Raw genomic sequence first — 17,960 nt, forward strand, 5'->3', positions numbered from 1 at the left:
ATAATAAGTGTGTCTGATATGTCTTCCTTACAGTGAAATTAATTGCAGTAATGAATATCTAATTGATGGAATCAGTTGCCAATCCATTTGTTTTTAAATTCTTGAAGGTTCAAATTAGAATAAACATTATTTCATATAATCAAATACAAAAGTGGGGATATGACATCATCAACTTGCTCGTTGAATATTCATGAGGGCATGCATAGAACTGATTCACCAAAATAATGCAAATCTTTAAAGTGTCATGATTTCATTATTCCTTGTCTGATTTTGATCAAATTTGGCAGTGTTTTGTTTGTCTCATTTTTCTTTATCTGTTCAAAATCATGTGGTTCTTAGCCTATAGTAGGGGAAGGCGGGGTAAGTTGTGACACTTTTTTGCATGATAGAATTGATATGACTAATAATATTGTTGAAATAAGTACCTTGCCTTTGAATATGATTCTTGGGAAATCTTTTTCACCTATATACAACGTTCTACCCCCACACTGAAAGTCGTTGTGACCTTTGAAAAAAACGATGTCAAGTGGCACAACTTGCCCCATCTGTGGGGTAAGTTGTGCCACCTTCTAGGGTAAGTTGAGCCACAAAAACTATGTACAAAATGTATGCGGTAAGAACCAGCATGTCAATTTTTAATTTGAAGTTTTTTCACTTGCTAATTCTCTATAAATACTAACATTCTCTAAAAGTAAAAGAACTGTCATGTGAATTTGCTCTTTTCTGCCTGCATATCGATGGCTTTTTAAGGTTTGATTGTTTTTTATTTACATTACCATAATAATTACCATGGCTCAACTTGCCCCATGTTGGCTGGCTCAACTTACCCCAGTCCCAACTTAATGAGATAATTTCGCATCCACACATTTCTTATGCATCCATCATGTAAAATACTGTGACAAGAATGAAGATCCATACCAGGGGGGCGTTTCATGAAAGGACTTGTCGGACGTTTTATCCGACAAGTCCCATTTTATCCGACAGTTACCATAGTAACAGTACCTCTCAGCCAATCAACATCAGAGAAAGATGTCAGATCTGACAACTTGTCGGATGAAAATGTTGATGAAACACTCCCCTGGACTGACAATGTTGTTCTTATGTCTTTTTATATGTAAAGATGTGTGTGTGTGTAAAAAACACTTATCTATTTCACACCCTTTTTACTTTTTTGGCTGAAATTTGTATTTTTCCCTCTAAAAAGTACTTTTTGTTTCAAAGTTGAAGACAATGTGGTGGGGTTAAGGGTTATGTAACGGGTCATCAATACATGACACCGCCATAATGTCTGACTCATTCATTATTGGCCTGGGGGCGGTGGCTCAACTTGCCCCTATGCTCAACTTACCCCGCCTTCCCCTACCCATTTAATGGTATGGAACCGCGCCTGCCTGACAATATACTGTAGTCGTCTCCTCACCAAAGATCAAAAATAAAGACTCACAAGAATCTTGCTGCAAATGTATTTATTAAACTTCAACGGGGAATATTTTGCCAACTATAAATTGAATTGAATAAGATGTTTTTTTTATGAAAACAAAAAGAAACTGAACTTCAACATCCTTGCATTTAATTTGCTCAGACCAAATTACTCCGTGAAAATTACTATTTTCTTAATAAAAAGACACTCATTCGATTCGTTTGCATTTTTGCGAATGCCTTAGGTCAGCAAACCTGGATTTTGATCTTGTATATTGTTCAGATCTCGGATTGAGAAACCCCAGACCACGTTGACCAACAATGATTCCATATGGCTGTGCTTCTGTGTATCAACGAATACAGTCATTGATCTTTTCATCAATATCTCCGAAGAGATTCTTCTGATCATCATGATAAACAAAAATGTCCATGATCGATTTAGGATTTGCCAACAATCCTCAATCAATGGTCAAAATATATTTTGATGAGGACCTAATCATTCCTTTGTTGCAAAATTGTATTTTCCTGACGATATGCTCATCGGTTGTAGGCCCAAGGCATTAGTTGCCGGGCAATTTTACTTCGTCAGAAACAATATCAGGACCTAATTGACCTAATTGAAGCAACCGATGTCAAGATTTGCAAGTGGGTGGCATTTTGTCATTGCCTGCAGGTTGTTCAGCAAGTATTTCCCAACGAACTTAGAGGGCGTCAACACTGGTTGGTAAAAAGTTATTTCCTTATCTGTTTAGTACCAATCAATGGTGAAATTCCAAGGAAACGGCTTTTGTCTGTTCATCATATACTGATATTCACTTTCACTATGTATTCCATGATTTTGCTCTCCAACATTTGCATGTAACGACTGTCGGTCATGACTGTAAACCCTTTGGCGATGCCATATCTCTTAAACCCTAAAAATGTTTATTTTGTTGTTGGTTTAGTACCAATCAAGAGTGAAGTTCCATGGAAACGGCTTCTGTCTGTTCATCATAAGACTGATATTCACATCCACGACATACTCCATGATTGTACTCTCCAACATCTGCGTGTAAGGAATCTCGGTCAGGTATTCCCTTTGACGGTGCAATCTCTCTGTTCTTTCTTCCCCCGTCAGCAACGGCGGATACTGGGTGAGGGTGCACTCCAGCCGGTCCTGCCGAACCGGGATGTTCAGATACCGGACCAGTTGCTCGAGGGTTTGATTCGGGTTCGACATCAGATCCGAATAGTGTATGACGTAGGTGCTCCTGGCAAGTTCCAGCCACCTGAGGGCGATGTTTCTCCAGCGTAAACTTTCACCCTGGACAAAGACCCTGAATCCTGTTTTTGAGACACAACAGTATAAATAATAATTTCCGTTTTTACTTAGACTTAAACGAGGAGGGGATCACTCGTCGAATACGAGTCATTCTGAGTAGCTTATAAGAAGGGGAGGTTAGAAGTCAAGGTTACTAGCTTGTCTAGATTGGCTCCTAACTGACCAGACTCCATTTGGGGATGACAACCCTAGCTTGCAGAACGGGAGCAAGCGGCTACGGCCCTGGCTATATATTTGATTTGGGTTGAGTGCTCATTCCATCTAATTACTGTTGCACATTATTTGATTATGTGGCAGTCATGGGCCACTTTTCGTCATTATGATGGCAGCATCAGGCCCAAAGAACAATCTTAAAAAAATGGTAAAATGCAATGGCGTGCTCCCCCATTCCCCTCTCCTTCTCCTCCCACACCCCCATATAGGAAAAAAAAGACTGTCTTACTATGGCTCTTGAGTGCAGTATCCCTTTCTATTTCGGTCATCGTCGGCTTTAAGATGTGCTGTCGGTAAGCTTCGGAAAGGATCGACTGGAAAGGATGACGTAATAATAAAATGGCAGCTTCGAATTCCCGGATGTGTCTCGGTTCGTACCGGTGGGTCTTAACGCAGATAAGCCGACCTGACCGGTAATCTACTTTATTCCCTGGAAAATCTGGAATTCATTATATAAATGGAGACAATTAATCATTATCAACTATAATTACTAATTGCATTGTTATAACAGTGTTCCAGTATTATAATCATTAATTAGAATTAATGAAATTGCATCGAATAAAAAATGCTAATTTCTTTAAGACTTGTATTCCTAACTTTGGCAATTTGAAGAAAAATGCACTTCGTTGCAGCCATTTTTTCAGGGAAATTGTGTTAAATACCAACTTCGTTCGATTGATGGTGGAAGGGACTTTTTAACCACGAAAGTCCACTATTCGACTGACTTTTACTGACATCATTTTAACTTAGACTTTTTTAATCCAAGTATCAGGCTTTGTTTTGTCACTTACTTCATGTACTTGCACTTGATAAGGCATTGGCATTTATGCTTATACTTGATCGGTGGATCCTAACAAATACATATTTTACATTTTATGTATCAATATTATAGGTGCCACAAAAGAGGAGCCTACTTTTCTCATTCAAAATTCTGACAAGACGAAAAAAGGAGTCAAGACTCCAATCAACCACCCCCCCCCCCCGACGCGAGGCAGGGGGTCGGGAAGGGTGGGGGATCCGCCGCTGTTTCTACTTACGTTTTGATGTTTTGGCGTTGTTCTTTTCCGAACTATATGTAGTTCCTGTATAGATTCCTGTAGCTTTCTCAATCAGATGCCTTGTCCAAGCATTGCCCGACTGTGGATAGCTGACCAGAGCCACCGAGGTTAAAGACTGAAAGGGCCGGAAAATAATCTTGTCGCACGCTGAATCAAAATGGGGGGGGGGGGGGTCAAATAAGAATATAAAAATGATAAACACGGCGTCGATGATGGTTAGACAAGGATAAAACCAAATATATAGGCCTAGATATAATTATCCAAATGGGTGTTTCGTAAAGTTACGAACGGCTGGAACATGATCTTGGGTACTAATTACTCAATTACATAGGGATATCACACAGCACAAGAAAGGATCACCAGTAGTGTGGAAAGTCATTCGTATCTTACGAACAGCTTTACGAAACACCCACCAGGTGTACAAAGAAATTTATATATCATTCTATATGACAGAAAGGATTCTTTAGAAATTCTGTAAAAGTGCTCTCGGATATAGATAGCCGGACATTGCAATCCTGTCTACCAATAATATTATAAAACTATAGGTCGAGAACCGATATTCTATCAATACGGAATGAAAGCGTAGTGGATGGAAATTTTATATTTGCAAAGGAAGACTATATTTGACACGAATTAACTTGATAGCACAAAACAATAATGTAATGTAATAATTGCCGATGATTATAATACATGAACTTATTTATTTATATGAAAGGAATACAATAACTTGACAACGACAAATTAATACCATGAACATCATAAATAATTACATAAAGTGGAATGAAATCCAGATGTCATAGTGGTTGAGTTTTATTTGCCATAAATAATTATATTAAAATAGCAACACAGGTTGGTAGGAATGACCAAATGATAAAAAATTAAATATCACTCGAGCATAAAAATTGAGAGATGAAGGTTGGTAGCAGTTGCCCCCCCCCCCCCTGATAAAATAATGCCATGTCCGCAAGAAAAAAAGGAAAGGAAGGGAAATAGTGAGTTTTTAAAGTGTTTTTTCTGTTCTTCTGTTTTATGGTAACTCCCGAAGGAGCTCGACAGGATAGTTTTTTGCTGGTAAACGCCAAGCTGGTATATAACCAATTACCTAGGAAACATGTTACGTCTAGGTTGATCAGTCCATGGACCCTACCACAAGATCAGTCACAGTGGCTGACCTTATAGACGACAGGTATTATTCTCGGGCCTTAATTTTAATCAAAATGGAGACAATGGCAGATTTGAGATTCGAATTCACAACCTTTCGATTATGATTCTAATGCTCTAACCACTGGACCACATGACCCATGGATCCATAGCAGCAACCAGATTATTTTTCAGGGGGGGGGGATTAAGACGCACAAACAATTATTATGAAAACAAAACATCAACAGAGGGAGGGAAACGACCGAGCTTATATCTTGGGGCACTTTTGCATTTCTTGAAATAATATCAAAGGCGTTTGAGCACACTTTTGGTGAATTTGTGAAAAGTTTCAGTAAACAAAAAAGTGGATAGATAACTGAGTAATGTTTTACCAGAGACAGGTTTTGGACTGGTGGGCTCGGGGGCTTTCATCCACCTCGTCATCCTCCCACTTAGCTCGACACCCAACGGTAGCTTAGCCACGATCAGCAGACCGAAGAGGACTTCGACGACCACCATGATGACGACGCCGAGTGGTATCCATACCTTGAGACATATTCTGGAAGATGAAGATGAGGAGGAGGAGGATGATAATGACGATGGTGATGATGAGATATATCATGAATTATGTTAATGAAGATGATGGTGATGATGACAACGACGACGATGATGTTGTTGTTGATGATGATGATGATGACGATGATGTTGTTAATGATGATGATGATCATCATCATTAAGATTTAAGACAAAATTAGATTTAAAAAGATTTTTTTAAATAATTAACCATGCATAGCAATAATGCATCTTTATCAGTTTTGCACATATTAAAGAATACCACAGTAATATAAATATGTAAATTTCGAAAATGCAGTTTCCTGGCCCCGAACATGACAAAGGTACGATCTGACATAGTGACTTACATTCGCTCTCTCGTCATCGCCGTAGACGACGTCGACTTCTCCCTACTCGTTTCAATCATGTCGATATTAATATCTCTGTCTTTGTAACCTCAATGTCAAGCTCCTGCAGTCCTGAAATTATTCAATTAACGTACTAGGATAAGCCCGCACTTTACAGATCCATCTTTGTGTATTCGAATCCGCTTTTCCAAGATCACTTGTACTTAATGAAAGTGACACTGCTATACTAAGGCGGGAAGCAGGTTTTTAACAATCATTGCAGAGATGCGAAAATTCTCGAAATGGGTCTGATAAGAATAAAAATGCAAAGGAAGTAACGTGCTTCACTGTTTTAAAGTCAAACCTTTACAAAATATTGCCGCCATAAACATCTGAACGTGTAATACAACCCACAGCTGCGGTACGGTGGACCGTGTACAAAAGATTACCTGGTAGGAAGACGTTTAGACCTTAAGATAGAATATCGATTTGAAGGATGGTTAAGAAAAGAACGAAGTATTGATTAGTGTCGGTGTAAGATTAAGGGTTTTCCCTCATTGATAATGTTGGTGACTGTGGATGCTCTTACAAGTGTCCGCGTAGATGTGAGTTGTGTATGTGTGTGTGCGGGAGAGGGTGGGGAGGCACCAGGGCCAGTATTTTGATATGATGGTGGGGGGGGGGGGACCAGGCAGGACGACCTGGATGCCATCATAATAATTATATAGGGGTAAAAAAAGAGTTAAATTAAGGATTTTCAAACTAGTGGGGCAAAAGAAAATTTTAGCTGGCAAAGGCGGACACATTTTTTCTGTTTCACTAAATCGAGCGCAAAGCGCGAGCTATGTATTTTAAAGGTAGTCCCTACTGACTTTTAAGGGGATCTGTTCAGGACTGTTTGCAGGGACTCATTAAAGTGATATCTCTGTTTCAATATTCTGAGATGAAAACTGGACGTTTAAGAATACATTTTGTAACCATTGAAAAAAATATCAACAACAACAACAACAAAAATGATGAGAGCGCGTAGCGCGAGCTGATTTTTTTTAATATTCAGCCCTTTTTTGTAATTATGAACATGCCGGATGCGTATCTCTCTAAAACATAAAATTAAAAAGATAATATATTCATCTCTATCAACAGCCGCTGTGAGCGCAAAGCGCGATCGAAATTTTGAATGTTGTATAATGGCCTGAAAGATTTACGTTGGTGACTAATATTGTTGAGAGCTAACAGTGAATGGGTGAGAAAAATTTCACAATTTGAAGAGAGAAAGATGTTGTTTTGGGGCACTTTAAAGCTTGAGTACGATGCTCATGATAGCATTCACTCTACATTTTTTTCCAGCAAAATTTCTGGGGGGGGGGGGGGCAAATTCCCCCGTGCCCACCCCTTGATGCCGCCACTGTTTGCCCAACTCTTCTTTCCTGACATTAAAGTATGCCTCACTCGGGTTATTGCTGTCCATTATTGCTAAATGACAATTTTATCAAATGGATAGAGTAGACGAACTAGGATAAGCATAGTCTGCAGGCACAGACCCTTGGTTTTCGCAATTTGTGCATAATTCAGAGTCTGAAGTAGTGAGACCAGATTCACTATGAATTGTGGCTGGCTCTTATATTTGACACAGGCAGTGTTTGGCATTTAGTCTTCACGCTCAGTAGACATGGTATAATCGGTTAAAGTGTCAAATATGAGTCTGAATGCAGACTAGGATTAGACCATTTGGGATGAGACAAAACGGAAAGTAGACCAAGTGGGTCTAGACCAAGTGGCAATTTACCAAATACATCACCTCAATTACCCGCCCCCATTCGTATCCCCCAATGCCTCCTTGCTATATATACAATACCCTTACGAAATATACCACCCCCCCCCACCTTCACGCTGTCCCCATGCCTTTATGAAATACACCCCCTTCTACTCCGCCCCCATACATGCCATACGTATCCCCCAATGCATCCACGTTGTCACATGCCCTTACAAAATACACCACTTCCACTCCGCGCCCCCATACGTATCGTCCCCCCCCCCCCACCACCACCCCGGCCCATGCCTCCACGTTGTCCCCATGCCCTTACAAAATCAATAGCCAGCATCTACCTCATTTGCATATCAATGAATAAATACAAGAACAACCGATTATACTCCTTGGCATGCTAGCAAGAGGTAAATAGGGTCTGTATTTGGATAAAAACCGCTCTGTAATTGACAAACATGGGACGTTTATCAAACTATCGAGTCTCCTCAAAGTTTGTGTATCTTCCACTTAATTCGAGAATACATTCTGGAAAGGGCAACGTTAAGGATCTTTCGACGAAGTAGATCGGGTGTGCTACAAACGTGGCAAAAACATCCTATATACCGCCTTTGGATTGCACGCGCATATTTGGGGGATAGTAATTTATATCGCACTTATGGTAAGTGAAGTAATCTTTTTAATTTGTTCCTGAAACATGTTATAATCATTATATCCACCGTTAAATTCAAATTGATATTAAGTAAAATGTATATTTCACGAGAGGTGTAGAGATGAGCAACCACCGGCCTAGCTCACTGATGTTCTTTGTTATCAATGTTGTGAAAACATTGAAAATGTATTGATGTGGCCTAGGATATATTTTTTCAACCATGGACCTACTAGGTCCATGTTTCAACAAAAAAAAAAAGACGAAAAGAAATTTGATAACTCATTCACTATCTCTTTTTTCAGACCTTTAGTTTGCTTCGAGTATACTTTCATATCTTACCATTATGACATAATTTTATTAAGTCTAATATTATGCTGCTTCCATAATTCTTCTTTCCTCTCAGACAAAAAACAATAACATCAACGAATTATGAAAAACAAATTTTTGAACTAAATCTGTAAGATAAAAAAACCGACATCAAAATGATTGCATAGGTTTGTTCACTTTTGTGCAACTTTTCAGAAATCGTACCCTGTTATAAAAACCCGAGTCCTCTCAAAGTTTTTGCTCTTGCTAATACGTTTACTAAGTTTTCATATTGTCACATGGTGTTATTTTTAGTTGCACTCTACTATGGGGGAGGGGGGGGGGGGGGGGGCTCACCCGATTTCATGTTGATTTTAATTTAAAAAATAAAAATATACAAGAAACATATTTATAAAGGTTTGGTTTGGTAAAAATCCGTCAAAGAATTATCAAGTAGTGGAACTTCGAAGTTTTGATTTTGTGACGTCGCATGCAAGCAGCTTCCTAAAAGTTACATAAAACAACATTACAACATGAAAAAGTTTTTCTTGTGTGTTGAATACAATTATCAGACTTATCATGCCATGACGTGCTAAGAACTATTAGGAAAATGGTTTTAGTCATAGATAAACATTGAAAATGTTATCCAATGAAAAAAAACGGAGCAGCTGCTAGCACGTGACGTCACAATATGAATGAAAAGTACATGACTTTTTTATTCTTTGATATGCATTTTACTCTAATCGTCGCCAATATATCTTTACATTTTTAAAGATTTCATCTGTTATTAAAACCAACTTATATATCGTCAGAGTGAACTTTCGTACAGACTATCCGACAAGGACGCACTTTTTATTTTCGTCAGTACTTGTGCACCCGACGCGAGAGGGCAGTCGAGCTCATTGACGCAGGATCAAGTCTCGCCTAGAACAATTTTTTCAAAGATTTTTTTTTCATTGAAAATTGAGGCAAGATCCTTAAAATAAAACCAAGTCCAAAATTTGCAATCTGATTCAAAGCCTCCAAAGCAGCCTGTAATATCGTCATTCACATTGCCCTCTCTCGTCGGGTGCACAAGTACTGACAAAAATATCGCATATCCTGGACGTCGCTATGATATTTTGATGGTAACGTCTTTTCTGCTTCGTTTCATTTTAGATCTCACATGGGGGTTGATGAGATGAATTTTCGCTGCAGCCGCCGATGTTTCCCATACTGCGGGCCATTCCGTTTCCGAGAGGTTTTTCTTGCAGTCAGTGTATTCTTCATGCTCGGATACTGCGTTGGGACCTATATGAATCTCGATCCGATGGATGGTCGATTGCCGTTACCAGATAAAGCGTACAGACAAACTGCAGAGAGGAGCAGCGAAATCGAAGATAATGAAGAAGAAAAGACAACGCAGCAAAATGATGAATACGTGTCATGTGAGTATAAAAACAAATCAAAACAAATAAAAATTAGCTTTTAACTTAATCGTCATTAGAGTTATCTAAGCGGTCAGCGAATTAATGACGTCACTCCAGTGATGAGTGAAACTAGTCTGCAGACACATACCCTATTGACACTTAAGGCCACATTATTGGCATGATTGGATCTTGAACAATTTAATATCTACAACTTTCTTGTTTACCCAATCCCTTTCAGCGTATGTTAGGCTGAAGATCAGACCATTATTGTGTTTCGAAAAACCAAGATTTTGTGCCTAGTGCCCGTTTGCCAAAGGTAATTTTAAACACTTTCATCGTAATACGTTTATGTTTTTATATTTTTTCAGCTTTGAATAAAACATGGTTGACTTGGGACAAGATAGACAGTCCTGGCGTTTACCGCGCATGTGTGAAGAGACCGGAACCGGAAGCAATGAGAGAGGTCGTCACGGGGCAGCATATTCTTCAAGATACAGCTGACAAACTCACGATTGAGGCCTGTATTGAAGCTTGTATTCAGTTGGTGAGTTAGAAAACACTACTAAAATATGAAAGAAATGAAAATAATTTTCGCCAATCTTTGTGAATTTCCCGTCATAGTGTTTGTTAATTTTCAGATTATACCTATTTTGTCCCGTCAGTCAGTGGACACATGGCTAAAATCTATGGAGAAAACGTCATCATTCTATCCATTTATCCTAGGCTAATTAAAATGGAGATACAAACAAATCTCCGTGGTTTGAAAATGGGCCCTCATACGTACATCAATTGACTTAATTAGTATGTTAAGTACCCTGTCTTGTTCTTCTTCGCCTTTTCTTCTCTGGAGTCGTTACCCTGATCACTTGTATTGGTTGCTGTCATGCAGTTGCTAGAGAAAGAAAAAGAGTGATAATTTCTAAGAACAATTACCAAATGGACCCAAACCACCGTCCTGCCGCCGGCCAATGTCGGTAGGAGAAGTACTCAAGGGAAGCGTTTCATTATAGGAGTTGTCTGATGTTTTAGCCGACAGTTACCATAGAAACTGCTTCAGGAAAATTGCCAGATCTAACAATTACTTGTCAGACATGTCAGATGAGCAATGTTGATGGAAGAATACGAAAATTTGGTGAGGGCACGTCGGGTAGCTGTGGATACACCACTCATATAATAAATACATGAAATAATTTTCCTGTTATCTTTCACTCTGTAGGTGTTCACATACGCAGCACTGAGCCGTGGTCGTGAATGCTACTGCACCGATGTTTCTATGAAGTCACAGTTCTTGTCGTACGTAGACAGCGCCCTCTGCGATATGAGATGTACAGGGGATAGGTATCACAACTGCGGAGGGGACAACTATATGTCTGTTTACAGGACGTCTGTACCAGGTAACAAATCCACGGGCTCGGAAATCTTAACGTCATTTAGGCGTCAATTTTCATGGGGAGTGGAATATTATTTGTTGAGCCCAGACTTTATTAGAGGCATTGCAAATAAATGTAATACCTAGGGGGATTATTTAGGGGGATTTACCATCGAGAAATTGTTCGGCAAGCTCAGCTTAGCTTCGGGCCACTGTCATTCCGTGGAGAGTGAGACATTAGAGAGAATTCGCATCAATTCCCAGACGCTTTCTGGAACGTAGAGAATCTATTGTCTAAAGCCCTTCATGACAGATCAGTCTTTGTCGAAAATCAGTGAATCAAAGCAGCAGTTTTGTTCGTTACTCGATCTGGACAAACGACATTTATTAGCAATTTTTCGTCAGCTCCGAATCTTAGGACGATTTTCTGTCCCGGTCCACCAGTGTTCGGTTCTGTTTATTGTACTTTGAAGAGTATTATTAATAGATCTTCTTTGTTGGGGGATCCGTCGCCGTTGCAATTGCGAAGACTCACTAATGACTTTAACACAAGGGAAATTCAAGTGGTAGTACATATAACGTCTGCTGGTCTTAATCCCTTGCACACTACGTGTTTGGCATCCAAATGGTTTTTTTTTTTCAATTCAATTTATTGTTTTCATTTTCAACAGAAGAACAAAGTAATCAAAATAGTTACAATGAAATTATACAGATAAAATAAATTCAGGCATGTACAGTATTTGATATTTATCTATAAGACGAAATAAAACAAGGTAGAATATTATATATAAGCAATTATCGTAACCATTATAATTAAAAAAATAAAAAAAAAAAAATAAAAATTAAAAAAAAAAAAATTCTGTGAAAATGGAGGGATCCACTAAAAAGCAATGCTTGTATTGTGTGGACCCCTCTAAATAATTATTTTAGAATTGCCTACGAAGACAGACAAAGTGACAAAACAGAGAACAGCAGAACAAAAAAAACAAAGAACAAGAAAAAAAAAATAATAAAAAAAAATAAAACAATTGAAGCACACACAAAGGATGTGAAAATAAAGATGGAAAAGAGATAAAGAAAGATAATAGAGCAGGACTTCAACGCGCAGAGAATCATAACCAAAGAAAAAAGAAAATAAGTTAAGGAGGCATGAAATGGTAAATTCAATGATAAAATTATTTAAAATTGAGTGAATGATGACCTGTATGATTTCAGAAAATTATTTTTAAGTTTCATTTTAAAAGAACAGAGGGATGGGCTTTTAATTATATCTTCACTAAGGGAGTTCCAGAATCTCGGGCCATCGTATATAAATGTTTTTTTTAGCTAATAATGTTCTTAAAAGAGGTAAATGAAACTCATTAGACTGTCTCGTAGGGTAATGGTGAAATGAACGATTTTGAGGGAACATTGAATCAAATACGTGAGGAAGTGAATTGTTATTATATTTATACATAAATTGGCCTAAGTGAAAGAGATATAGATCATTTATTTTTAGCAGCTTGTTTTCAGCAAACAATGGGTCTGTGTGTGAAAGAAATGAAGAATGGTTGATTATACGGAGAGACTTCTTTTGTAATAAAAGAAGTCTGTTTAATAAAACTGGGTGGGTATTGCCCCAAACAAGAATGCCGTAGTTCAAATACGGTAAGATTAAAGAAGAATAAAGCATTAATAAGGTTTGTGGAGGAAAATGAAATTTCAGTTTATTTATTATGCCGATGTTGCGTGAAATCGCTTTGCAAATATTTTCAATGTGGTATTTCCACGAAAGTTTATTATCGACAGTTATGCCTGAGAACTTTATGAACGAAACAACTTCTAAAGGGGTATCATCAAACATAATGTTTGCGGGCAGTGTGTCTATGGAGTTACTAAATAACATGTATTTGTTTTTTTTTAGATTAAGGGATAGTTTGTTAGCTCTTATCCACTGAGTAACCTTTTCTAGCTCAGAATTTACTATATCTAGTAGTGTTTTTGGATTTTTATGAGAATAAAAAAGATTAGAATCGTCGGCAAAAAATATGAACGAAAGAATATCGGATGAATTACAAAAATCATTAATGTAAATGATAAATAATAAAGGACCTAACAGACTACCCTGTGGGACTCCGCAATTTATATTTTGCATATTGGATGTATAGCCATTTAATTTTACGTACTGACGTCTATTGGATAAGTAGCTCCTGAACCAAATTGGCGACACGACATTTGCTCCTGTGATAATGATTCCGGGTTTTATTTCGTCTCAGTCAGAGTAAGGGTGCAATAGAGTTATATGTTAAGTTTAGGGTAGGGTAGATTAAAGTTAGCCATTCGTCGTTTGGTGCATTGAATTGTCAATAGCGGAACATTTGTCGCAGGAGCAAATATCACGGAGCCTTCCATGCTTCAAACTCCCCATAGTTGACGCTAATGACTTGCATGCAAAGCTCCCCAAAATGACATTTTCATTCAAATAGTTATAGTAGTAGGTCCTACCAAATAGATTTATTTCAAAAGGTACCCGGGTGTAAATGCATAACAGTTTACATCAGCGAGGGTATTAGTAAGAATGGGTATCTTTGAAAGAGTTCTTACACGCCCGACTGTCATAGCCGAGGGCATTCGGATTGTTTTAAATCTTTTTTTTTTTAAATACGATGCTCCAAAAACACCGCCTCCCGTGTATTTGCTAAGCACATCAAATTCAGCATGTTAAATGATTGTTGTGGTTTTTGTCACTCACTCTTTTCTGCAGATGTTCGTTGTTCTGCCATAGAGTTGGGCGCCCCCGGTTCATTCCCGCTCATTGCATTAGCTTCATACCCCCGGTCTGGTAATACCTGGACTCGTCAACTAATTGAGAAAGCTACAGGAATATACACCGGAAGTGTTTACTGGGCTGCAGAAAGTCAGATGGAAATCTCAAAGAAAGGTAATAAGTATATTTATTTTACTTGATATTCGGTGTTTAATTACACAATATTGCTTATTATGTTTAAGGTTTTGTTTAGCACCTTTTCGTTCCAGATCGATGGGTGTTTGGTTTAGTGCTGATCACTGTAAATAGTCCCATGTTATCGTTATAACTATAGCTGATTAGTTTTCGTACCCATTTTGATGTTTCGTTTTCGATTTTAATTTTAATTCCATTTGACATTTGATACATCACGTCATTTCCATTTTAAATTTTGTGTTGACTCAAATTCCAACTTTCATTTTGATATTCAATCTTTATTTTAGTTCAAGATTTTCATTTTTGTTTCAATTCAAAATCCACTTTTTTTTTCAATTTCCATTTCCATCTTTACTTCCGTTTTTTTCAATTTCCATTATGCATTATTTGAATTTCCAAACACAACGATGGAATCTAATTTTGATACCAAATCATTTTCTTTTTCTCAAACTTCACTTCGACAGTTTTCTTGGGAGGGAACGTTGACTACAAAAAGCAGAGCACAATTTGTGTCAAGACTCATATGCATGACCGAGAGAAGTTTCTGGGCGCCATCATGTTAATTCGGAATCCATACCGGGCGATCGTTGCCGAAGTTTTCCGAAAACAACTCTTCGAGTCGAAAGTCTCACCCGAAAAAGCGATCAAGTTTTTCAAATCAACAGGTTTGTATTCCGAATTTAGAAAATTAAAGAAAATAAATGAAATGATAGTAAAAAAAATCAACAATAATTCAAAAAACAAAACAAATAATGAAAAACAAAATTCTACTTCAATTGATCATGATTTTCCTTGATTTAATTTGTTTTTTTAATTTCTTTTTGGTCGTTTTTCTGACAGGGTGGAATAAATTTGTCAATGAAGCAATCGAAAATTGGAAATCCATGAATATGCATTGGATACAAACCCATAAACGATTCCTTCCGATGTTCTACGAAGAGCTCGAAGCCGACACCGTCCGGAAATTGACGGAAATGGTCGTGTTTCTCAATCGACCAGTGGAACCCGAACGGATCGTCTGCGCAACTCAAGATCACCCATCCTCCTTAGCAACAAGTACCTCCCTTGGCAACCATGGGAGGAAGACGCGTGTTTATCTCACCGAGGACCCTTTCACATCTGAAATGCATCAGAAAATTGACCAAAGTATACAACTCGTCAACAAAACACTCTTTAAATTCCACAGGAAAGTTGTACCGGCTGAATACCTGAAGAAAACTGATGTATTCTGATGACGTCACATTTACATTTTTTTAAACTTATATATCCCAGATCAGATAACTCCAAAAGTCTGAAAAATAAACTTCTAATACTTTTGTTTGTACCATCTGTCATTTGAATGCTTCCACAAAAACCTTAGACTACTTTGAACTATATATGCCTACGAAAGCATTTCGAGTTGTGCAATACCAATTGGGGCTACTTATTTTCCTATCTATGTGTTATAAATGTATCCTTCTACTCAGTAATTAATGTTTTATTTATGATAATTTTACATAGTTTTTGTTTAAAGTGCTTAGAAACGTATTTAAAAGCTACATTGATTCATGGGTACAATAATTGCAATTATCAATATGATTCATAATGAACTGCATGTACCCAGTGCACGTGCCTATTATATCAACAAAAGCTGTGTGCACCTGAATAGGTAGGCTAGCTTAGCCGGGTATTAATAATAGCAGGGTCCGCTGGGGGAACATTTTTCGGAACTGAAGTGGCTACCCTGGGTAAATATACCGTTATTATTATTAACATGTTTAATGTAAGATAAAAATCTTGTTCTTAAAAAGTATACATGATTTGTTATTGTTTTTATTTCTGTTCATTGCCTTACATGTTTTAGTAGTGTCCGTCGATAATTTAAGCCTCGGATGGGCTTATTTTGCTTGGTACATTTCTCTGTTATTAGTTGTATACAGTGGCGTACCGTGGGTCACGGCATTCGGGGGGGGGGCGGAACCAAAAATGACTCACTTAGAGCCAATTTTTGTTTTTAAAAAGCTATAAAAAAGCAAAAAATTGTTTGTATTCACCCGAAAAATAAAGTATTATAAACACATTTTTTTACCATGATACATACCTTTCTCACTAAACAAACAATGCGAGCGCGAAATGTGAGCTGATTTTTTTTTGTATATATTGACCCCAAACAGGGACACTTTAGTGACTATTTTTTCTTTAGGAATTCATGAAGAGCATACATGTACATGTCTCACCATAGTTATCTAATGCAAGTGCCAAGCGCTTGCTGATTTTGTTAGAATTACACCTAAAGACAAAAAGCACATTTTGTAGTCATTGTAATCATGAACATTAATTGTATCTCACTAATCAAATATTGTGAGCGCGAAGCGCGAGCTGAAAATTTTTGAAATTTAGACGTGAAGAGGGGCATTCTAAGGCTTGTTCGTAGGAATTCAAGAGGACCATACGTATTTCAATAACCAAACGATGCGAGCGCGAAGCGCGAGCTGTACATTTCTAAAATTCAAACTTGAAGTGGGGCATTCTAAGGCTTGTTCGTAGGAATTCACTTTGACCATACATATTTCACAAACCAAATGATGCGAGCGCGAAGCGCGAGCTGAACATTTCTAAAATGCAAACTTGAAGTGGGGCATTCTAAGGCTTGTTCGAAGGAATTCACTTTGACCATAAATATTTCACGAACCAAATGATGCGAGCGCGAAGCGCGAGCTGAAAACCATAATTATGTTCGCATCGTGTGGGCTTATCGATGGATGGATGGATGGGTGGGTGGATGAATGAGTAGATGGATGGATTGATTAATGGGTGGATTGATGGATGGATGGAATGATGGGTGGGTGGGTGGATTGTTGTGTGGATTGGTGGGTGGGTGTGTGGATGGATGAAGGGATATATGGACGGTTGGATGGATGAATGAATGACTGGATCAAAAAATGAATGAATGAAGTGATGGATGGATGATAGGATTGATTGATGTGTGTATGGATGGATGTATGGATGGAGGGAGGGTTGGATGTTTGAATGGATGGATGAGTGGAGGGATGGATGGATGGATGAATTGATGGAAGCATGGATGGATGTATGGATGGAGGGAGGGTTGGATGTTTGAATGGATGGATGAGTGGAGGGATGGATGGATGGATGAATTGATGGAAGCATGGATGGATGTATGGATGGAGGGAGGGTTGGATGTTTGAATGGATGGATGAGTGGAGGGATGGATGGATGGATGAATTGATGGAAGCATGGATGGATGTATGGATGGAGGGAGGGTTGGATGTTTGAATGGATGGATGAGTGGAGGGATGGATGGATGGATGAATTGATGGAAGCATGGATGGATGTATGGATGGAGGGAGGGTTGGATGTTTGAATGGATGGATGAGTGGAGGGATGGATGGATGGATGAATTGATGGAAGCATGGATGGATGTATGGATGGAGGGAGGGTTGGATGTTTGAATGGATGGATGAGTGGAGGGAT

At 38.3% G+C, this 17,960-nt stretch overlaps 2 protein-coding genes across 2 annotated transcripts; one reads left to right on the forward strand and one right to left on the reverse strand.

Moving 5' to 3' along the window:
- Positions 1 to 1,451: 1,451 nt before the first annotated feature.
- LOC129268652 (sialate:O-sulfotransferase 1-like) lies at positions 1,452 to 6,489 on the reverse strand. The gene is made up of 5 exons (XM_064104960.1): positions 6,072 to 6,489; positions 5,544 to 5,710; positions 3,991 to 4,158; positions 3,183 to 3,392; positions 1,452 to 2,742 (listed from the first exon to the last, which is right to left on the reverse strand). The coding sequence occupies exons 1-5, from the start codon at positions 6,128 to 6,130 to the stop codon at positions 2,360 to 2,362; spliced, it is 987 nt and encodes a 328-aa protein (XP_063961030.1). The 5' UTR covers positions 6,131 to 6,489; the 3' UTR covers positions 1,452 to 2,359.
- Positions 6,490 to 8,170: 1,681 nt separating this feature from the next.
- LOC129268651 (sialate:O-sulfotransferase 2-like) lies at positions 8,171 to 16,281 on the forward strand. The gene is made up of 7 exons (XM_054906179.2): positions 8,171 to 8,473; positions 9,929 to 10,197; positions 10,548 to 10,723; positions 11,396 to 11,573; positions 14,292 to 14,468; positions 14,954 to 15,154; positions 15,330 to 16,281. The coding sequence occupies exons 2-7, from the start codon at positions 9,936 to 9,938 to the stop codon at positions 15,719 to 15,721; spliced, it is 1,386 nt and encodes a 461-aa protein (XP_054762154.2). The 5' UTR covers positions 8,171 to 8,473; positions 9,929 to 9,935; the 3' UTR covers positions 15,722 to 16,281.
- The last annotated feature ends 1,679 nt before the right edge of the window (positions 16,282 to 17,960 follow it).

The sequence above is a fragment of the Lytechinus pictus genome, chromosome 9 (assembly GCF_037042905.1).
Source record: "Lytechinus pictus isolate F3 Inbred chromosome 9, Lp3.0, whole genome shotgun sequence".
Classification (NCBI taxonomy): domain Eukaryota; kingdom Metazoa; phylum Echinodermata; class Echinoidea; order Temnopleuroida; family Toxopneustidae; genus Lytechinus; species Lytechinus pictus.